Here is a 23,220-nt window from a genome sequence, read left to right on the forward strand (position 1 = left end):
CTGCTCCCTCCCACTAAGTTACAATGCCTTAAAACTGAGGGGCTGGACAAAAACAGGATTGTAAACTGCCTTCAAGAGTCTAACTTCAATCTCTGAACACTCCTCTTTTCCCATTTTAGCAAGGACTCAAAATCCAAAATCACTACCCAAACCAAGCAAGCACCATAAAACAAACAAGAAACTGAACCCACATATTCCTTTTATAATCAAACTGACAACACAACTGCAAAAGCAGACGAACAAGGATTTTTAAAGTTCAACTCTTTTATTCTTCTGCATAAAGGCAAATTGCCAAAAACGTAACACATTCCCTTTATTTACAAGCATCATAAATCACAAGGAAACATGCACATTGGAACAACAAGGTTCTAAATATTACCTCTTAGGAAAGTGCTGTACAGATGTGTCCCTTGTACACACACACACTGTGCTCTGTGGTGTGTGACTGGTACACCCTTGTGTTGGGAAAAATGCCTGAGCATGCCTGGAAATTACATTTTGGGAGTGAGAGTAGTTTCTGAGGAAGCAGCTTACTTCAAAGTCAGCAGCACAATGGGCTCTTGGCCCAGGGTACTGCCAGCCCCATAGCAAGGCAAAGCAAAACCAAACTCCTGCAGAGACAACTCCCAGCTCTAGCAGCCATTGGTATTCCAGTACATGCTACACAAGGACTGTAAAATTCCTGTAACTGGCATCTGGATTTAGTCCAAACCACTGTAGCCACAGCTCTCACTTCAAACTTCTGCACACAGTGCTAGCAGAACAAAAGAAGGAGAGCCTATCCCAACACCACCACAACCCTTAGTCTGGACAAGAGCAGCTCCACACCTGCAAATACTATTATTTATCCCCAATAGTTGTAGGAACAACAGGCACTGAATGCATCCTCTCCTACTCTTTAACTGTAGACTGGCTCTTTGGGTCAGGCTGCAACACACATAAAAGCAAAATCCAGGTATTTAAGCTGTGCTTCTGTTCTAACAGTCACTCAACTCCTTCAAGAAATGCATCTGATTTTGACCTTTCCTTTCTCTTCTCTCACCTGGCTTTGGAAAATGCCACTTTAATACATCTCAGGGAATAATAAATAGGCCAAATGGGTGATCACCCCATCCAAAAGTTATGAGCAGCTTGTCTTTACTGACTGGAGGAAGGCTGAAATTATCTACATTCTTTTGAAGCAGTTCTTCAGGCTGGATGTCCAGTTCTGGTCCAGTGGAGCAGAGGAGGTTCCTTGGTTGGAGGGGCTGGATTTCAGTCTGACTTGACACTGGACCAGTTCACTGGTGAAGCATCAGCACACCCTGAGGAACAAGACCTCCAGAGGGAATGGCAGGATCCATCACCTGAAGCAGCCTTTGGAATATAATGCACACGTCACCTGCCAACGCAGGCACAGCAGGAATGTCCTCACAAAAGCTTTAAGGAACATCCATTGTCATTGCAGCACAGGCGTCACAAAATCTGGAGTTTTACACTTGAGGCACAGCTTGTAGAAAACAATCTATCCTTATAAAGATCTGGAGAAACCTAAACAAAAAAGCAGGTAACAGCATTTTGTAAACATGCTATATCCAGGCATTAACAACAAAACATTCTCCTCTTTTCTCTTTGAAGCTGTAGTGTTACAGTAGCAGTAAATGGAAGAGAGCACTGCATATGGTGAGCTTATAGCACAGTATAAAGGAGAAACCCTTACTGTCCCATACTAAAGCAAGTGTTACAGCTAGTATGAACATTTTGAGAACATAAATTACTGAAAAAAATACAGTACTAGATACCCTAAATTCCTAAAGTATTTGTCAGAGAGAAAAGGAAGCAGCTGAGCCTATTTTTCCCAATCCCTTCATTTTCATCTAAATGTCACTACTAATTCATAAAACAAACTTTTATCTCAATAATTAACACATTTCTGACATATCTTAAGTGTCCTATTGACTAAGGTTTTTCCCTAGAAATCAACCAGATAATTTCTGTCTTAAACAGGAATAAATGTGAATGTTTCTTTTAGCAAAAGGGAAGGTAGTGTGGAATACTACCGTGTAAACCACTATCTGGTTTTCAAGCAAGATTAAACTTCCATAGATAAAGCTCCTGACACTTGAGAGTTAGAGCTCATCACACCTAAAAGCCAAGGTTAAAGGCAATGTTGCTCTAAAATCTTTCCATCTCAGAAAACCAATGTGCTGCTCCACAGAGAAGGTATTCACTTTACACATTCTCCATCTAACAGAGCCTTTTTTTCAATTAGAACAAGTGATTACAAACCCACTGAATATATATTAAGCTTAAGGGCTCTGAATAATATCCTGAATAATATCCTTATTTAATAACACTGAATAATATCCTTAATACAGCCTTATTTACTCCAAAGACCACTGCAAAAAAGCTAAATATCAACTATGTGGAAACCAGACAGGCTCTTAACTGTCACTTAGAGATGCTTCTTTTACCTGAATAATTTCACCTTATGTTGATTGCATGTATGCTGACTGCAAATCTCCTCCTCTTTCTGTGCAGATCCTACATGACAGCACCAGTTTTCCAAGACTCAATCTGCTGATCTCAGACTACATCCCTATTCTTCAAGTCTTTTTCTGCCACAGGAGAAATTCCTTCTTCAATACTTCTATATACAAAGAGAGACTAGATATTTTCAAACATTGAATTAGCACTTGAAAAAAGTGAAAGCATGTTAAATCTTATTCATGTTCAAAGAATTCAAATTAAAAATCGACAAAGTCAAAAGAATAATGTCATCAGCATAATTTTTTAAAAGCTCTAGCTGCCTTTTGCTCACATTGTTATAACCCGAAATCTAAGTGTAAAACTAATTTAGGCCATATTCTTAATGAGTTTTATAAGGCAAAATTTTCAAAGATCACTGATTAACAGACATTTATATCCTAGTTCACATTTCAGAGCCTGCACTGAATGTAGATCAAAGACAATCTAATTACACAAAAGACTAACTACTAATAAAATCTGTTTAACACAGATTACCACCATCCTATTAATGCACCACAGGAATCTACAGTCCAAGAGAAAATTTTCACTAAAATCTACTGCTGCAAATGCCAAGTTGTTACTTCATCACAAAAATATTAAGACACAGAAAAGGTGCTACTGAAATACTTAAAAAAAATTGGAACTTTTCATTTGAGAGATAAAAACACATTTTCTGGCTGACAGGTAACAATTTCAACTTAGCAAGGCTGAAGCATTAGGTCTTTTAATTAGAACGCTGTATTAAGTGCAAGAGGATGGGACAAAACACTAATAAAATCTAAGAAAAAATGATCTGCTTGAACTGAGCAGATGGATTCTGTAGAATGATACTGTGGATGGGCGACTGAAACAGAACAGATAAGTAAGTAGTCAGCACAAACTCACCTTGGTATTTAGATTTTTTTCCTCAGTATTGTATCTTCAGCATTTGCACTTTCCCATCCTCTGTCAGGGTATTCTGACTGATGGCCATCCAATAAACTGCTACAAAGTTTAAGCCTACAAATTAAAAAAAAATACAAAAAACAACGACTAAGTGGCTTTATTATGGTAACGTTTGAATAATAAATTCTTTTACATTACCATAATCCTTTTACATTAACACAGACTATAACATGAAAACATAAAGACAGAATTTTACCACACAACATATAAATATTGACCAACATATCCCTAAAGCAAATAGTAAGAAATAGCTAAATAAAAATTAAAAATCAAATGTTTATAATAAATGCTTGGATTGAATTACAGGAAGAAAGCAACTAAGCTACTAAAATATAATGCAAAAATACCCCTCAAACCCCAGCTGAAGAGCTGCATTTGATACCTCTCCAGCCTGAAGTCTGCACCTCTGCAAGTCTTGCTGTCAGGAAGAAAGAAGCTGGATTTCTGCTGTTTTGGATTGTTCCATACGGAAGAACAACTGGCTGGAATTGAGTCACTGCATAAAAACAAACAACTATCATTGTTGTCACTACAAAACAACTTAATCTATAGGGAGAAAGAGGGGAAACTCCCAGCACTCAGGCTGAACAAGTGAGAGGCAAACTTCCAATTCTTTCCACATGACAGAGTGTGAAAGGGGCTCATCATTTTCCAGCATTACCTGGGATGGCAGAGGCAGCAGAAAGCAACAGATGGAGAGTCAGACTGCAAAAAGCCAAGTAAACTCAAAGAACAGAAATAACAACCAAACATATCACGTGCTGGAGGAAATGTAAGAAGGGAAAAAAAAAAAAAAAGGGAGTAACCAGTGAAGGAAAAGATGAAAAAGAAAAGGAAAGGACACCTTTACAGCATAAACAACAAACAGAAATAACAACATAATCACTGGGGGACTTACCTTGCTATTTCTATACTTGGTTGCACTGTCATTACTTCATCTTTTTCACCAAAGGCTTCCCACTCTGAGCACTTTGAAAAAGCATCCTGATGTCCGGAGTCAGTAAGGCTGGAAAGAAAATGCAAATGTCTGAATCCCTGCACTGTGGCAACACAGCGCCTCTTAATTTTTCCGAAGGGAGCTAAGCAGAGAGAAGAAACCATAGCTGCATGAACATTTTTACTAAGGTTAGCGTGAAATGTCCACTAAACTGCCAAAATCCTTAGTGTTGCCTAAATCTACACACAAAATACGACCTGAGCTGTGTCTTCTGACACTTAGCAAATATTTACAGGGCTCCATTGCAATCATACAACACAATTTTTCTGACATGATCACCCTTCCTCATTCAATTGCTCACATTCAGATACAAGTAAAGCTATTAACAAAGGGAGGGGAAAATACCAGCCATATCCCAAAAGTCAGTTCATAGTATCAATGATTTCCCACATGGAGAATCCTTTCATACCTTTCCAGAGTGTGGTACATCTGCAGGTAATGGCTTTTGCTCTTTGAAACCACAGAGGAGTCAGAATTGTTTCTTCTTCTGCGCTTCCATACTGGAGAAGAATTGGGAGAACAGGAACTACAAAAACAGATTTTACACACGTAACATTTTTGATCTATGGTTAGATGTTTATCGCGGCTCTGCTAAATAACAGCATATGCTGCTGAGGAAGTTTTCTTTTGGGCTATGATTCCCCAGTCACACAGAGCAACACTGAGCAAAACTCTCACAGTTTAGAAGCAAAACCATTTTGAGCTTCACACACATCCCCCCAGGACAAGACATTTCACTTCTTAGGGAAGTGCATGACACAGTCAGCCTCCCTGCTGTGCTGCAGGCAGGCACAACACTACGAAGGATGGAGACTCCTGTGCCTGAAAAAGCTCCCTGACTTTCAGAACACTCCAGCAACGGTTAAAGAAACCTCAGTGCCCTGCTGTATAAACTGAGAAGCTGAAAAAACACTGCCTTTCCTTCTGCTAAATCATGTAATTCAGCAATGCTGGTAAAATTTCCACCTTTAGTGCTCTGTACCACTGATGGATCACATTCAACTGCAAAAGGGTCAAACTCCAAAGCGGCCCTTCCACACTAAACATTTCCTACAAAAACCTGACACCACGGACCTGTACTGAGTTATTTCCCTAAGTCAAGCACAGAAGTTTGCTCTCATACCTCTCAGGTGTGTGGGCACTCTGTCTGCATTCATCTTCACACTCATTTCTCTTCTGCTCTTCCTCAAAGACAAAGGAGCCAGGAACATCCTCATCTTTGCAGAACCATTCCTGGGAACTACCTGAAGGTTCGGTACTGCTAAACACAGCAGGGGAAAAGAAAAAGCATAAAAAAACTATCCATCTGGCTTACTGCTCCAAAGAGAAAACAGTTCAGCTGCAGTAAGAATTAACAGTTTATCTGACACCCAAATGGTGCAAAAACTGCAACTTCTACCACAGGTCAATTAGAACACAGTAAAACTATTTACACAGTGCAGGAACACAGCTAAGAGAATTCCATTCACTCTTCTCCTCCCACTTTAATAGTCCAAAACTTTTAAACTATGAGGTGGCATAAAGTAGCAAGAGCCAGCCTTATTACACAAGTTCAAAGATTTGAAAAGATAAAAAAATTTCCTTCTTAAAGACAGTTGCAACCATCCTGCAGAGAGCACAGGAATCTCTCCCTCCTCATCTTAAACACATCTGAAATCCTCTCACATATTGTCAGGGTAGGACACATGTGGTTCCACTGACTTCAGGAAAAGAAAACATGGAAAGTTATCAAAGTCAAGGAACAGTAATCACCAAATTTCTGCTCATGTCTGTCGCTTTCCAGAAAAGTAACATTACCTTGTGCCCACCAGTGTAAATACACAGGGGAAGGGAATGTGCTACTGCAGGCAGACCAAATGCCTTTCTCCCCATAACACCCGACTGCAGATTAACTTAGACTAAATAACTGCAATATCTTGAAGACCAACAGAATTCTAATGGAAAACACAGCATTCAAGACCACTCCCACTATTGAATCTGATCTTTTTTCTCCCCATCAGGAATGCTCTAAAGGAACTACAGAGCCCACCTTGAATTCCTTAAGCCCTGACTTGATTCCCCCATAGGACATACACGGGCTGCAGATCCCAGGTTTCCTCAGCAGGAGGATCCCAGGCATGCAGTTCTATCTTCCACAGCTTGATCTGCCGGTCCCAGGACCTACGGCTGTACTTCCTGAACTTGTTGGGAGTTGTAGGGTGAACTCCTGGAAGTCGCTGGTTCCTGGAAACACACCGTGACAATTTGTCATTACAGAGCATAAGGAGTGCTTTCCTTAAAAACAATCCTTAGTCAATCAGCTCACACAAGCATCACTGGCCTAATAAATAAATCTTCATATTTTTAAACACTTTACTGAAAGGTGTACATTGTAAGACATCGCCAAAAATAAATCACAAAAGCAACAACAAACCATAATGTGCTGAGTCAGACTGGAGGCTCATCCAGTCCAGCACTCTGACAGCTGCCAAATGCAGAGCCCTGCTGCCCAAGAACAAAGATGAAACAGAAGCAGAACTCATACTGCTTCAATGCTCCCTTACCACCAGCTCCTCCTACTTTACTTTTCCTGAGTCAAGTGCAGCTTCTTTTACTTAGTATTGTACTCAGTCTCTCAAGGATGGAGTTACCTTCCTCCCCAGCTGTCCCTGCAGTGCTGTGTTTTGCATTAATTGCCAAAACAGTGCTGATAAACACACTCATTTTTGGGCATGACTGAACTGTGCTTGCACAGCTTCAAGGCCGCCTCCTTTCCCCACAGACACCAAGGTGAGAGTGAACACTAAGCTGAGAGGGAAAAGTTCTGGGACAGCTGACTCAAATTACCCACAGATATCACACATCATATAATGTCCCTCTCAGCAGTAAAAAACACAGGAAGAAGAAGAATTTCAAGAGAACTAAGGTTGTGTGCTATTCTACAACCACCAGGAACAACTAAGAGTTCATCTGGAACTCTGCAACACAGGGCAACTTACTTTGGAACTTCTTTAATGTATCTGTCATATGCCAGGGTATTCTTGCCAAAATTGATCTGTTTTTGTCTTCTCCTCAGGACCACCTCATCAGTTTCCCTTTCTGCTGGATTGGCAGAGTTGCTTGAAACAGAACTTGAAAATAAACATAAAAAAGAAGTTGAAATCAACTTTAATAGCGTTATAGGAATTTACATTAACACATATTCTAGAACTGCCCTCTATTCTTAATGTCAGACAGTGAGCACAACCAGTTCACAAAAGTGAAAGCTGTGCTAATCAAATCTGCATCTCAAATAATCACACAAGTAGCTTTGGAGATAAAGCTTTTCACTGCTACTCCCTCCCTAAGGCCTCCTTCAGGCTTGATATGAAACAGCCTGTCTGTGGTTTCAAATCTTCATTATTGCACGTGAAGCAGGCAGACATCATCAGATGGTTGTTGCTAAAACCAAATGCAACAATAAGCAGCAATACTTCAATACCTACTTGGTCATTTTTGTACTTGATGTCCTCATTGTTTTGCCTTCTTCAGTTCTACCTTCCCAGCTGGGGCAACTGGAAAGCAGCTTAGAATGTCCTGATGTTGCAGAGCTAGAAAGTAATGAGAATTAAACAGCAATGCTTGTTGCTTGGAACACATTTTATCAACAGAAACATCAATAAAGGACAAAACCTGCTCCACCACTGTAAGACCATCAGCATGTTCCTTCTCTATTTCAGTTCTAAGTCACCTTCAGCCTGTCCTCTTCTGACAATTCTATGGCCTCAACATTTAACAAGGCATGTAAGAGGACATGTACAGAACACAATACAGAAGCAGATTTAGCTGACAGTCTTACTTTCCCTAAATGGTTTCACAGCAACAGGTGAAATTACCATGCAAGCTGACATTGTCATTTTAACACAGGACAAAGACTCCACACTGAAAAGGAACAGATCCACTCAGCAAAACAGAAACACAAAACACTGCTGCCACATCTACTTAAGTCTCACACTCATGCCATACGCTCAATATTTTTTACAACCACATCAAAGACACAGATAACACTCCTGAATACAAGGCCTCTCCTAAGCCTTTCAAAACACTCATTCATAAATGATGCAAAACTAAACATGCCATCAAAACTTAAAACCACCTTCATACTGGGGCATACTCAGAAATGTATGAATTGCATTAAAAATATTTTCATGTACCCTCAGTAAATAATTTCCTCTTACATTCTGTTCAGTTTCCTGCACATATCTCAGTACTCACCACTTCTCACCCTTGCTATCACACGGTAAGTCTCAACTAGTCTCAACCACTTCCTCCACCTCAGGTCTTTGGACGCGAATATCCAAAAGCCAAGCAAAACAGTCATAGAATTACCTAAGTATAGAATTCTACCTCATCTCAAATTGTCCTCAGGAACGGACTACAGGAAAAAAAAAGGGGCTCACTAAAAACTGCAGTACAGCTGAATATACTGAACTGGACTGTGAAGAGACAAAGATGGTCTGCCCACATTTACACATAAAGATGCAGAAGAAAAATATAAGAAGAACAGCAAATGGCTTCATTGGGAGTTTCATATTAATATTGGAGATTCAGTAATAAAGGGCTTAAGCTGCCGCTTGAGCACAAAGCCCTTCTCCCTTTCATTCTGAACACTTGCTAATACTGTGGCATGAGACACACCGGATGGTCCTCTTTAGGCATGATGCAGCTATCATCTCCTAACCCTGTGCTACTCCATTGAAGAGAACACTCAACCTAAACACATCCAAGCTTTTCTTGGAGTCCTAAAGGAGAGTGCAGCAAAGTGGAAATTAAACAAAAAATTACACTCCTTACCTCTCCAGCCAGTGGTCTGAATGGCCACATTGATATTCCTCAAGCGCCAGAGAATCGGAATCGCTGCAGCTTCTACATTCCTGCTCTTGTTGCCAGCAGTGTGGATGTTGCACAGAACTAGAAAAGAAGAATTTTCATCTGAAACCAAGTCACTGGTAGTCACTGAACATGGCCTATAAAAATCAAAGACGGACAATTTGATTTGGCATACAGATATGTGATTCGTATCAACTCACTCAGGCAACACACACTTAACAAAGGTGTTAGTGCAACTGCTGAGGAAGTATCTTTGACTAATGCAATTAAGACATCAACAGTTTTCAAATAGACACTTAATATTTTGATAACAACAAATAGACTCTTTTTGCAAACAAACTGGTGGGGAAGAAAAACCTAACTGAGGACTGCCACCAGCGTTTATGGACTTGTGGACACGTCCATCCTCTGTCAGCAGTGACTTGACATTTATTTACTGCCCCAGCCAGTAGTAAACTCACAGAAAAGGCAAGTCCAGAATCTACACTTCAACACAATGGCTAGGGAGAAGTAGGTCAAATGTTTATGTGGAAACACTTTTACACAGGAAATTCAGGAGCCCTCACAAGGAAGCCTGGGACAGGGAGCTGCCTGTAGTGCTCCCAACACACTGGCAGGTCAGCCAGGGATTGCTTAAGGCTTGAGTTCTCTGCATTCTCCATCTCAGTTCTGGCAGCTTTTCCATCTTAAATGGCAGCCTACTAAACAAAACACAACCGTAGCATCTCCCAACACCAACCCTGGCTTCTGGGCTAAGGATGACAGCTGCAGATCCACTGCCACACCTGCCTGAGAGAACGATCTGGTACTGCAGCCTCTGCACTGTAAATACACTGTGTTTCTGTATGTGTGTGTTACACATAATAAATGTAGTTAATTGGATTTCACAGTTACATATGAACTTTTGTTTGCAAGTTATTATAGATCACAAAAATCCTGCTATAGTACGATTTGTAATTACTGCTTTTGGTATAGTATAATCTGTCAGTTTATATATGCACCATATAGCTTTTATAAAGAGTAGTGTAACATATAATACTTTAGACCATAGCATAATAGAGACTGTGAAATGTTGAAATGATTTTTCATGTAACTAACTCAGAAAATGGTGTAAAATAACTAGGTGATCTCCACATTTGGGGACTATCTCATCTAAAAGACAAGATATCTGAAACCGAAACCAGAGCACCAAAAAAAAAAGAATTTATTGACTCTCATTATCAGGAAGTGAAAATACAACACGATGGAACCACAAGAATAAATAAAATACATTAGTTTAAGCTACCAGATGGCATGTAGACAAGTCAAAGGTTAAAATCAAGCAAATGAACTCTAAACTCAAAAAAATGTTTGAGTATGTATAACCTCTTATGAATATGCATGTACCACCTGTAATGTAACAGAACAGGGAGAACATGGTTTATGTCAAAGGTGTGCTTTTGGCAAATAGCCAAGCACCCTAGCAATAGATTTTATCCCTTAAAAAAATTTTATACAAATTTTAAATAGTGAGCTGTGTTACTCACACGATGAAATAAGTGTTTTCTATAGGACACACCATTGCTACATGCCAGTGCTTCCTTGGAAAAACAAATTTTTAGTCAATGCCCCTGCTGATTTCATGACATCCAGTGTCACTCCTTCCCATCAAGTAGTTCTGAAATGTATTTGGAGGCTTTTTTCCCCCCTGAAGTTCTTACAGAGATTTCATACACACCTTCTTCCATTAATACAACCCTCTGCATTCTGGCTGTAGTAGGAAAATCCATCCAAGAAGGACTTCCCATGTACACCTCCAGGAGAATTTAAGCCCTGTTTGTATTTATTCCCATGTTCTCAGATAAGACACTGCATACAGATAAGTCAGACTGATTTCCATCCATATAAAGTTTTACCTGGTATACATAACTTTAAAATTAAAACCAGAAGTCTTACAAAGAACTGACTGTCTTTTTATTGAGCTCTTCAGAGAGAGGGCTTTAAGATTAACTGCATGTATTAATTAAGCCTTTTCCCTAAGGGCTATCCAAATAACACTCTTCATTTTATACAGGCAAGCTATCCAGCAAAAAACCCCCACCAAGCCCAAAAACCACAAATGAGAAATCCTGCAGTATGTCTTTGGAAGAAAATGTCTTGTAATCCATGTAAGAGCTTGAGTATTTATACCTCAACTCCTTAAACAGCTCAAAGTCCACAAACATTTCTTTAAAAATGGCTCTGAGAACTTCAGCCTTACTGAGGTTTTTCCTGAATGGAATGGTGCTTAGCTGCAGTCTAGCAAGTTTTACAATATCAGAGAGAGGTTTGAGTTGGAGGTGATCTTAAAGATCATCCAGTTCCAGCCCTCTGCCACGGGCAGGGACTTTCCACTAGACCAGGCTGCTCAAAGTCCTGTTCAATCCCTTTAGTACTTCCAAGAATGGGACAGGCACAAATTGTTTGGGCAATTCAGTCCAGTTTACACAGACACAATAAAAATACTCATACTGTAGAAATCACACGATAACTTGCTATCTTGCTTTGAAGCTATGCCAAACCTCATGATAGAAAACCGGTACTCATATAATGGAGTAAAAATATTATAGGCTGGAACACCAAAAAATGTGGAAATAAATAATACAGCCATGACCCATGTTTTGAGAAAGACCTGTTGAGCTGCAGCATGCTGGGAAATTTGGGCAATACATGATACACTCATATGGGGCATTTGTACTGACACAGTCCACCCACAGACTGTTTTTAATTTTATGATATCACATGTAAATAATATGCTTCATATTACTAACATCGCCCACCCACAAATCAGTGATGTGGAAAAGCATACACACAGCTGGAAATGCAAAAGTAAATCACTATTAGTGATTTATAAACAATAATAAAAAAAGAAAATTTGTTAAACAAATATTTTAGACACCTGCAATACTTAGGGTTTTTTCCTAGTTTTGGTTTGTTTTCCTTTTTTTTTTGTTTGATTCTTTGTTATCACTACAAAACAACTTAATCTCTAGGGAGACAGATAGAGGGAGTTTCCAGCTCTTAGGCTGAACAAGTGAGAGGCAAACTTCCAATTCTTTCCACATGACAGAGTGTGAAAGGGGCTCATCATTTTCCAGCATTACCTGGGATGGCAGAGGCAGCAGAAAGCAACAGATGGAGAGTCAGATTGCAAAAAGCCAAGTAAACTCAAAGAACAGAAATAACAACCAAACATAACATGTGCTGGAGGAAATGTAAGAAGGGAAAAAAAAAAAAAAGGGAGTAACCAGTGAAGGAAAAGATGAAAAAGAAAAGGAAAGGACACCTTTACAGCATAAACAACAAACAGAAATAACAACATAATCACTGGGGGACTTACCTTGCTATTTCTATACTTGGTTGCACTGTCATTACTTCATCTTTTTCACCAAAGGCTTCCCACTCTGAGCACTTTGAAAAAGCATCCTGATGTCCGGAGTCAGTAAGGCTGGAAAGAAAATGAAAATGTCTGAATCCCTGCACTGTGGCAACACAGCGCCTCTTAATTTTTCCGAAGGAAGCTAAGCAGAGAGAAGAAACCATAGCTGCATGAACATTTTTATTAAGGTTAGCGTGAAATGTCCACTAAACTGCCAAAATCCTTAGTGTTGCCTAAATCTACACACAAAATACGACCTGAGCTGTGTCTTCTGACACTTAGCAAATATTTACAGGGCTCCACAATTTTTCTGACATGATCACCCTTCCTCATTCAATTGCTCACATTCAGATACAAGTAAAGCTATTAACAAAGGGAGGGGAAAATACCAGCCATATCCCAAAAGTCAGTTCATAGTATCAATGATTTCCCACATGGAGAATCATTTCATACCTTTCCAGAGTGTGGTACATCTGCAGGTAATGGCTTTTGCTCTTTGAAACCACAGAGGAGTCAGAATTGTTTCTTCTTCTGCGCTTCCATACTGGAGAAGAATTGGGAGAACAGGAACTACAAAAACAGATTTTACACACGTAACATTTTTGATCTATGGTTAGATGTTTATCACGGCTCTGCTAAATAACAGCATATGCTGCTGAGGAAGTTTTCTTTTGGGCTATGATTCCTCAGTGACACAGAGCAACACTGAGCAAAACTCTCACAGTTTAGAAGCAAAACCATTTTGAGCTTCACACACATCCCCCCAGGACAAGACATTTCACTTCTTAGGGAAGTGCATGACACAGTCAGCCTCCCTGCTGTGCTGCAGGCAGGCACAACACTACGAAGGATGGGGACTCCTGCGCCTGAAAAAGCTCCCTGACTTTCAGAACACTCCAGCAATGGTTAAAGAAACCTCAGTGCCCCGCAGTATAAACTGAGAAGCTGAAAAAACACTGCCTTTCCTTCTGCTAAATCATGTAATTCAGCAATGCTGGTAAAATTTCCACCTTTAGTGCTCTGTACCACTGATGGATCACATTCAACAGCAAAAGGGTCAAACTCCAAAGTGGCCCTTCCACACTAAACATTTCCTACAAAAACCTGACACCACGGACCTGTACTGAGTTATTTCCCTAAGTCAAGCACAGAAGTTTGCTCTCATACCTCTCAGGTGTGTGGGCACTCTGTCTGCATTCATCTTCACACTCATTTCTCTTCTGCTCTTCCTCAAAGACAAAGGAGCCAGGAACATCCTCATCTTTGCAGAACCATTCCTGGGAACTACCTGAAGGTTCGGTACTGCTAAACACAGCAGGGGAAAAGAAAAAGCTTAAAAAAACTATCCATCTGGCTTACTGCTCCAAAGAGAAAACAGTTCAGCTGCAGTAAGAATTACCAGTTTATCTGACACACAAATGGTGTAAAAACTGCAACTTCTACCACAGGTCAATTAGAACACAGTAAAACTATTTACACAGTGCAGGAACACAGCTAAGAGAATTCCATTCACTCTTCTCCTCCCAATTTAACAGTCCAAATCTTTTAAACGATGAGGTGGCATTAGGTAGCAGAACCAGCCCTGCTACAGAAGTTCAAAGATTTGAAAAGATAAAAAAATTTCCTTCTTAAAGACAGTTGCAACCATCCTGCAGAGAGCACAGGAATCTCTCCCTCCTCATCTTAAACACATCTGAAATCCTCTCACATATTGTCAGGGTAGGACACATGTGGTTCCACTGACTTCAGGAAAAGAAAACATGGAAAGTTATCAAAGTCAAGGAACAGTAATCACCAAATTTCTGCTCATGTCTGTCGCTTACCAGAAAAGAAACACTACCTTGTGCCCACCAGGGTAAATACAAAGGGGAAGGGAATGTGCTACTGCAGGCAGACCAAATGCCTTTCTCCCCATAACACCCGACTGCAGATTAACTTAGACTAAATAACTGCAATATCTTGAAGACCAACAGAATTCTAATGGAAAACACAGCATTCAAGACCACTCTCACTGTTGATTCAGGTCTTTTTTCTCCCCGTTAGGAATGCTCTAAAGGAACCACAGAGCCCACCTTGAATTCCTTAAGCCCTGACTTGATTCCCCCATAGAACATACACGGGCTGCAGATCCCAGGTTTCCTCAGCAGGAGGATCCCAGGCATGCAGTGCTATCTTCCACAGCTTGATCTGCCGGTCCCAGGACCTACGGCTGTACTTCCTGAACTTGTTGGGAGTTGTAGGGTGAACTCCTGGAAGTCGCTGGTTCCTGGAAACACACCGTGACAATTTGTCATTTCAGAACATAAGGAGTGCTTTCCTTAAAAACAATCCTTAGTCCATCAGCTCACACAAGCATCACTGGCCTAATAAATAAATCTTCATATTTTTAAACACTTTACTGAAAGGTGTACATTGTAAGACATCACCAAAAATAAATCACAAAAGCAACAACAAACCATAATGTGCTGAGTCAGACTGGAGGCTCATCCAGTCCAGCACTCTGACAGCTGCCAAATGCAGAGCCCTGCTGCCCAAGAACAAAGATGAAACAGAAGCAGAACTCATACTGCTTCAATGCTCCCTTACCACCAGCTCCTCCTACTTTACTTTTCCTGAGTCAAGTGCAGCTTATTTTATTTAGTACTGTACTCAGTCTCTCAAGGATGGAGTTACCTTCCTCCCCAGCTGTCCCTGCAGTGCTGTGTTTTGCATTAATTGCCAAAACAGTGCTGATAAACACACTCATTTTTGGGCATGACTGAACTGTGCTTGCACAGCTTCAAGGCCTTCTCCTTTCCCCACAGACACTAAGCTGAGAGTGAACACTAAGCTGAGAGGGAAAAGTGCTGGGACAGCTGACTCAAATTACCCACAGATAACACACACCATATAATGTCACTCTCAGCAGTAAAAAACACAGGAAGAAGAAGAATTTCAAGAGAACTAAGGCTGTGTGCTATTCTACAACCACCAGGAACAACTAAGAGTTCATCTGGAACTCTGCAACACAGGGCAACTTACTTTGGAACTTCTTTAATGTATCTGTCATATGCCAGGGTATTCTTGCCAAAATTGATCTGTTTTTGTCTTCTCCTCAGGACCACCTCATCAGTTTCCCTTTCTGCTGGATTGGCAGAGTTGCTTGAAACAGAACTTGAAAATAAACATAAAAAAGAAGTTGAAATCAACTTTAATAGCGTTACAGGAATTTACATTAACACATATTCTAGAACTGCCCTCTATTCTTAATGTCAGACAGTGAGCACAACTAATTCACAAAAGTGAAAGCTGTGCTAATCAAATCTGCATCTCAAATAATCACACAAGTAGCTTTGGAGATAAAGCTTTTCACTGCTACTCCCTCCCTAAGGCCTCCTTCAGGCTTGATATGAAACAGCCTGTCTGTGGTTTCAAATCTTCATTATTGCACGTGAAGCAGGCAGACATCATCAGATGGTTGTTGCTAAAACCAAATGCAACAATAAGCAGCAATACTTCAATACCTACTTGGTCATTTTTGTACTTGATGTCCTCATTGTTTTGCCTTCTTCAGTTCTACCTTCCCAGCTGGGGCAACTGGAAAGCAGCCTAGAATGTTCTGATGTTGTAGAGCTAGAAAATAATGGGAATTCAACAGCAATGTTTGTTGCTTGGAACACATTTTATCAACAGAAACATCAATAAAGGACAAAACCTGCTCCACCACTGTAAGACCATCAGCATGTTCCTTCTCTATTTCAGTTCTAAGTCACTTTCAGCCTGTCCTCTTCTGACAATTCTATGGCCTCAACATTTAACAAGGCATGTAAGAGGACATGTACAGAACACAATACAGAAGCAGATTTAGCTGACAGTCTTACTTTCCCTAAATGGTTTCACAGCAACAGGTGAAATTACCATGCAAGCTGACATTGTCATTTTAACACAGGACAAAGACTCCACACTGAAAAGGAACAGATCCACTCAGCAAAACAGAAACACAAAACACTGCTGCCACATCCACTTAAGTCTCACACTCATGCCATACTCTCAGTATTTTTTACGACCACATCAAAGACACAGAAAACACTCCTGAATACAAGGCCTTTCCTAAGCTCTTCAAAACACTCATTCATAAATGATGCAAAATTAAACATGCCATCCAAACCTAAAATCCCTTCATACAGTGGCATACTCAGAAATGTATGAATTGCATTAAAAATATTTTCATGTACCCTCAGTAAATCCTTTCCTCTGACATTCTGTTCAGTTTCCTGCACATATCTCAGCACTCACCACTTCTCACCCTTGCTATCACACGGTAAGTCTCAACTAGTCTCAACCACTTCCTCCACCTCAGGTCTTTGGTCGCGAATATCCAAAAGCCAAGGAAAACAGTCATAGAATTACCTATGTATAGCATTCTATCCCATCTCAGATTGTCCTCAGGAACGAACTACAGGAAAAAAAAAGGGGCTCACTAAAAACTGCAGTACAGCTGAATATACTGAACTGGACTGTGAAGAGACAAAGATGCTCTGCCCACATTTACACATAAAGATGCAAAAGAAAAATATAAGAAGAACAGCAAATGGCTTCATTGGGAGTTTTATACTAATATTGAAGACTCCAGTAATAAAGGCCTTAAACTACTGCTTGAGCACAAAGCCCTTCTCCCTTTCATTCTGAACACTTGCTAATACTGTGGCATGAGACACACTGGATGGTCCTCTTTAGGCATGATGCAGCTATCATCTCCTAACCCTGTGCTACTCCATTAGAAGAGAACACTCAACCTAAACACATCCAAGCTTTTCTTGGAGTCCTAAAGGAGAGTGCAGCAAAGTGGAAATTAAACAAAAAATTACACTTATTTCTTACCTCTCCAGCCAGTGGTCTGAATGGCCACATTGATATTCCTCAAGCGCCAGAGAATCGGAATCGCTGCAGCTTCTACGTTCCTGCTCTTGTTGCCAGCAGTGTGGATGTTGCACAGAACTAGAAAAGAAGAATTTTCATCTGAAACCAAGTCACTGGTAGTCACTGAACATGGCCTATAAAAATCAAAGACGGACAATTTGATTTGGCATACAGATATGTGATTCATATCAACTCACTCTGGCAACACACACTTAACAAAGGTGTTGTGCAACTGCTGAGGAAGTATCTTTGACTAATGCAATTAAGACATCAACAGTTTTCAAATAGACACTTAATATTTTGATAACAACAAATAGACTCTTTTTGCAAACAAACTGGTGGGGAAGAAAAACCTAACTGAGGACTGCCACCAGCGTTTATGGACTTGTGGACACGTCCATCCTCTGTCAGCAGTGCATTACTTTACATTTATTTACTGCCCCAGCCAGTAGTAAACTCACAGAAAAGGCAAGTCCAGAAACTACACTTCAACACAATGGCTAGGGAGAAGTAGGTCAAATGTTTATGTGGAAACACTTTTACACAGGAAATTCTGGAGCCCTCACAAGGAAGCCTGGGACAGGGAGCTGCCTGTAGTGCTCCCAACACACTGGCAGGTCAGCCAGGGATTGCTTAAGGCTTGAGTTCTCTACATTCTCCTTGAGTTCTCTACATTCTCCATCTCAGTTCTGGTGGCTTTTAATCTTAAATGGCAGCCTACTAAACAAAACACAACTATAGCATCTCCCAACACCAGCCCTGGCTTCTGGGCTAAGGACGGCAGGTGCAGATCCACTGCCACACCTTCCCGAGGGATCGATCTGGTACTGCAGCCTCTGTTACACGTTTTTGCATGTGTGACTAACAGCAAACACACTGCTCTGTACTGACCAGGTCTCTGCCCTAAGATCAACAAGGGAGAAGAAAGTATTTTTGATGTTTTACTCCTGTGTGAACCGCCCATGTTTACTTTCCCTTCTTCCTCCACCCTGCCCGGCTGCGGGAATTTCCTGCTCCCAGATGGCTCAAAGTTACCAACAACACACGGCACAAACAGCACCAACAGCTTCCTCAGAGTCTCAGACCCAGGCAAATGGTCAGCTTCCGAACCCGCTCAGTTTTTGCCAAGGCAATAAACGATTACAATCCTTCCCTAAGCCACCTTAAACAATTACTCGATTTAGCCACTTGAAAGAAATCCTGCTTAGGTACACTATAACACATACCCTAAGTACGACACTGTTTGTAAGGGAAAATGATAACCGAAAATTACGTCTTTTAGAAGCATTCCAGTATTTGCTTTGCACTGCCCGCCCTCCAGCCTGACAGCAAGCCCCGGTGCTCCGAGCCGGGCTGGGGCGTCTCGCCGAGCCCACACGCCCTGCCCGGGGCTGCTCGTCCCTCCCTCGCCACCGACAGAGGAGGCCGAAGGAGCCCCTGCACGGGGGGCGAGGCCGCCGGAGAAGGGGCGTTTGCCGGAGGAGCACGGGCTGCACAGCCGGCACCTCCCTCCGGAGCCGCCCCGGGACGGCAGCGCCGCACCCCCGCCCGCCCAGCGGGGCGCTGCCCGTCCCGCTCCCCGTCCCCCCGCTGCCGCTCCCACCTGCGCAGCCCGCCCGCCTCCGCGGCACCCGGGCGGCGCGGCCCGCCGGACATGGCTGAGGCGGGCCCGGCCCGGCCCAACACGGCCCCGGCCCGGCCCCGGCCCCCGGCTGCGGCGGCAGCGCAGGCGCGGCCCGTCCTCCCGCGGGGAGCGCAGGCGCGGCCGGGAGAGCCCGGGACGGCGACGGTGCTGAGGGAGCGCTGCTCGGTCTGATGGGAGGAGAGAAAAGCGTCCCGGCCCCTGTGAGAGCCCGGGCGGAGCTTCCCTCACATAGAGAGCACCATTGCTCCCACACCCTCTCTTTCCGGCTGCATCCCCGGCCCACGCCGCTCGCAAATGCAGGGAAAATCCAGGTCCCACATCACGGCGTTACCTCACGCAATAGCCAAGGGTTCGTTTTGGGACAAGTCATTTTTCTCCTAGACGTCGTGAGGGTTTGGTGGCCACCACAATGTACACACCACAATGTCCCACATTTCATACCATTAATGGAATCAGAGAACAGTTTGGCTTGGAAAGGACCTTAAAGATAACTTACTTGAATATTTATATCTCAATTCCTTAAATAGCTCAAAGTCAACAAACATTTATTAAGAAAGGCACTCTGAACTTTAGTCCTACTGAGGTTATCCTGACTGAATTGGTACTTAGCTGCAGGCTAGCTAGTTTCACAGAATCACAGAATGGTTTGGGTTGGAAGGGACATAGAAGACGATCTACCTTCAACTCCCCTGCTGTAGGCAGGGACACCTTCCCCTAGAGCAGGATGCTCAGAGCCCCATCCAGCCTGGCCAAGAACAGGACCCCTGCCACGGATGGGGCATCCACAGCTTCTCTGGTCACCTCTACCAGTGCCTCACCACCCTCACAGTAAAGAATTTCTTCCCCTGTATCTAATCTGAACCTAGTCCCTTCCAGTTTAAAGCCATTCCCCCTTGTCCCGTCATGCCATGGCCTTGTCAAAAGTCCCTTTCCAGCCTTCTTGGAGACCCTTTAGGTAGTGGAAGGTGCTCCAAGGTCTCCCTGGAGCCTTCTCTTCTCCAGGCTGAACAGCTCCTGCTCTCTCAGCCTGTCTCCATAGCAGAGGTGCTCCTGCCCTCTGAACATCTGCACAGTTCTCCTCTGAACGCACTCCAACAGGTCCTCTACTAAAGGAATGTGATATAGGAATGTGATAGATTCTTTTGCTGATGCTCAGTAATAAATCTGAGCAAGGTCACGATGAAATAAGTGTTTTATATAGGACACACCATTGCTACATGCCAGTGCTTCCTTGGAAAAACAAATTTTTAGTCACTGCCCCTGCTGATTTCATGACATCCAGTGTCACTCCTTCCCATCTGGTAGTTCTGAAATGTATTTGGAGGCTTTTTTCCCCCTGGAGTGCTTATAGAGATTTCATACACACCTTCTTCCATTTATGCAACCCTCTGCATTCTGGCTGTAGTAGGAAAATCCATCCAAGGAGGACTTCCCATGTACACCTCCAGGAGAATTTAAGCCCTGTTTGTATTTATTCCCATGTTCTCAGATAAGACACTGCATACAGATAAGTCAGACTGATTTCCACCCATATAAAGTTTCACCTGGTATACGTAACTTTAAAATTAAAACCAGAAGTCTTACAAAGAACTGACTGTATTTTTATTGAGCTCTTCAGAGAGAGGGCTTTAAGATTAACTGCATGTATTAATTAAGCCTTTTCCCTAAGGGCTATCCAAATAACACTCTTCATTTTATACAGGCAAGCTATCTAGCAAAAAACCCCCACGAAGCCCAAAAACCACAAATGAGAAATCCTGCAGTATGGCTTTGGAAGAAAATGTCTTGAAATCCATGTAAGAGCTTGAGTATTTATACCTCAACTCCTTGAACAGCTCAAAGTCCACAAACATTTCTTTAAAAATGGCTCTGAGAACTTCAGCCTTACTGAGGTTCGTCCTGAATGGAATGGTGCTTAGCTGCAGTCTAGCAAGTTTTACATTATCAGAGAAAGGTTTGAGTTGGAAGGGACCTTAAAGCATCCAAAGGCCCTGTGGCTCTTTGGATGATATCCTGAAGCTATCACACTGACAAATGCCTAGTTTTGTACTCTATTATTTTCATGTTCATATGGATTTTTAACAAGTTGTTCGTCTTACACAGCTTTTAAGAAGCTCACAGATGTTGGAGGCATGTTAGATTACTTTGAAAATTTAAACTTGGGGAAAACTACTTGTTTTAAGGAATGTAAGTCAGGTGGTCTCATTAACATAAACCATAATTTTGTTTTGGTAATTATTACTAAGTTTTCTAAGAGGCACTTTTGTGTATTAAAAGATGCAAGGGTATAAAACATTTATGATTGTTACTCTGTTGTACTTTTATATTGACAAAAGAGGTAGGATGAACAAAAGCAAAATTCCACTGAAGTGGAAACTTCCAGTCACCTCAGAGTAGATTCTACTGCAGTAGTAATTAGGAATTTAAAGCTTTTATTACATGAGATACTATGGGCAACTGACCTGGCTTTAGTCTATAACACCATCTGCAACTACATGCATCTAAGATTCTCAAGGCCTTTATGATTTTAGCCTCACATTCTTTACAATGAATATTTTTATTCTGAACAAGCTAAGTGCTGTAGGGACTGAATGACTGGCAGTGGCAAAACCACAGCTCCAAAATCCTACCCTCTCTTCTGCACTTATTTCAAGAGCCACATCCCTTCTATCGTGCCACATCATGTAAACTTTTCAGAAGCAAATGTTACAAAATGCTTATTTGTGAAGGCTGCTGCGTAGTGATAGGTGCATGTCAGACAACACCACCCAGCCCTGCAAGACCCTGTCAAAGATTAAAAAGTCCTGCAGAGACTATTTTAAATTGGGAAATAACTTTCCCACAGAAGTACTAGGGAGGTATTTTAAATTCAGTTGCTAATTGACTCCTAGATTTTTTCATTAGTTTTCAGACTTACCAACAAATCTGTCTGAAACTCCAGAGCTCCATTTAATTCTATTCAGATGAAGAGTGACATGCCACTGAAGATCTCTTTGGGAAAGAGAGAAATCCACACAACCCCTCTCAGTGTCAAATTTTCACTCTGTACGTCCGTACAATCCAAAACAGCAGGTAATGGAAACAGAGAAGCCACTGTTATTAACAGGTAGTTTACTTTTTTGCATAGTAGATGTTGTATATAAAGCAACTGAGATATGCTGAAGCAATCAATGTTCTTAAACTCAACCAGTTTGGCTTTTTACAAAAGAATATTATTTAAAAATTCCAAAGTCAAAATCCAACACCTACAATTAAATGTTAGTTTTCAAGCAATGCTATCAGATCTGTCTTCAATTCCTTACCCCTCTATGAATTCTTGCTTGCAGCCACATTTGTAACCATTTCCTGGCTGGTTTCAAGTGCAAGGTCAGTGCATTCACCACCTGTAGCTCAGCTGAGACTCATGAAATGTTTCACAGTTGTGCTTCCAATACTTGTACCATTTTTACATCCTGCCACCTGTTCCTGCTCAAACCAGCTGCTTGTCATGGTAATCAAGAGGTGGTCATGTAATCCTTGTCATGCCACCTCTGCCCATGATTTACTGGTAAGATTATTTTGATTATTCAGATGGGAGGTATTAAGAGCTTTTCTTGTAGACCAAAGCTTTAAAGTATTCCTTTCTCTATCTGACCCACCTGGGATTTTTATTTACAAATTAAAGCTCAGATGATTGCTGCATGCCCTTCAAATGCATGTAAAAAAAGTCCCACCTCCTAAAGAACATTGAAACCCTAAGCAATGCAGCTCTTGGAAATCAACAGATTTTAACCATGTATTAGCAGTGTAGGTAAATGGGTTGACAAATCCTTCTGTTGTTTGAAATAAAGATATCCATCAAAAAGTATGCTAGAGGCAAATTAATGGAATTAAAGGTCCATAAAGGATTTGTAAATCTTCAGGGATTACACTTCTCAGCCTACTGCAACCCTTTGTGGTAGATGTAGTGGAAGTAGCTGAAGGAACACAACTGGTGCACTT

At 41.5% G+C, this 23,220-nt stretch overlaps 1 protein-coding gene across 5 annotated transcripts; it reads right to left on the bottom strand.

The window, feature by feature from the left end:
* Positions 1 to 1,022: 1,022 nt before the first annotated feature.
* Positions 1,023 to 23,170, bottom strand: LOC119700611. 5 transcript variants are annotated; one of them, XM_038135994.1, is made up of 19 exons: positions 22,157 to 23,170; positions 17,556 to 17,672; positions 16,203 to 16,307; positions 15,717 to 15,848; positions 14,812 to 14,961; positions 13,863 to 14,000; positions 13,149 to 13,265; positions 12,657 to 12,764; positions 9,263 to 9,379; positions 7,915 to 8,019; positions 7,429 to 7,560; positions 6,480 to 6,673; positions 5,574 to 5,711; positions 4,860 to 4,976; positions 4,352 to 4,459; positions 3,836 to 3,949; positions 3,394 to 3,507; positions 2,454 to 2,646; positions 1,023 to 1,530 (listed from the first exon to the last, which is right to left on the bottom strand). In XM_038135994.1, the coding sequence occupies exons 1-12, from the start codon at positions 22,186 to 22,188 to the stop codon at positions 6,490 to 6,492; spliced, it is 1,437 nt and encodes a 478-aa protein (XP_037991922.1). In that variant the 5' UTR covers positions 22,189 to 23,170; the 3' UTR covers positions 1,023 to 1,530; positions 2,454 to 2,646; positions 3,394 to 3,507; positions 3,836 to 3,949; positions 4,352 to 4,459; positions 4,860 to 4,976; positions 5,574 to 5,711; positions 6,480 to 6,489. The 5 variants fall into 5 exon arrangements, with proteins under 5 accessions (XP_037991922.1, XP_037991921.1, XP_037991920.1 ...); XM_038135993.1 differs by lacking the exon at positions 22,157 to 23,170 and adding an exon at positions 19,198 to 20,425 and having other exon boundaries at positions 13,863 to 13,997; XM_038135992.1 differs by lacking the exon at positions 22,157 to 23,170 and adding an exon at positions 19,198 to 19,848 and having other exon boundaries at positions 4,860 to 4,950.
* Positions 23,171 to 23,220: the final 50 nt, after the last annotated feature.

Source organism: Motacilla alba, chromosome 4, assembly GCF_015832195.1.
Source record: "Motacilla alba alba isolate MOTALB_02 chromosome 4, Motacilla_alba_V1.0_pri, whole genome shotgun sequence".
Classification (NCBI taxonomy): Eukaryota; Metazoa; Chordata; class Aves; order Passeriformes; family Motacillidae; genus Motacilla; species Motacilla alba.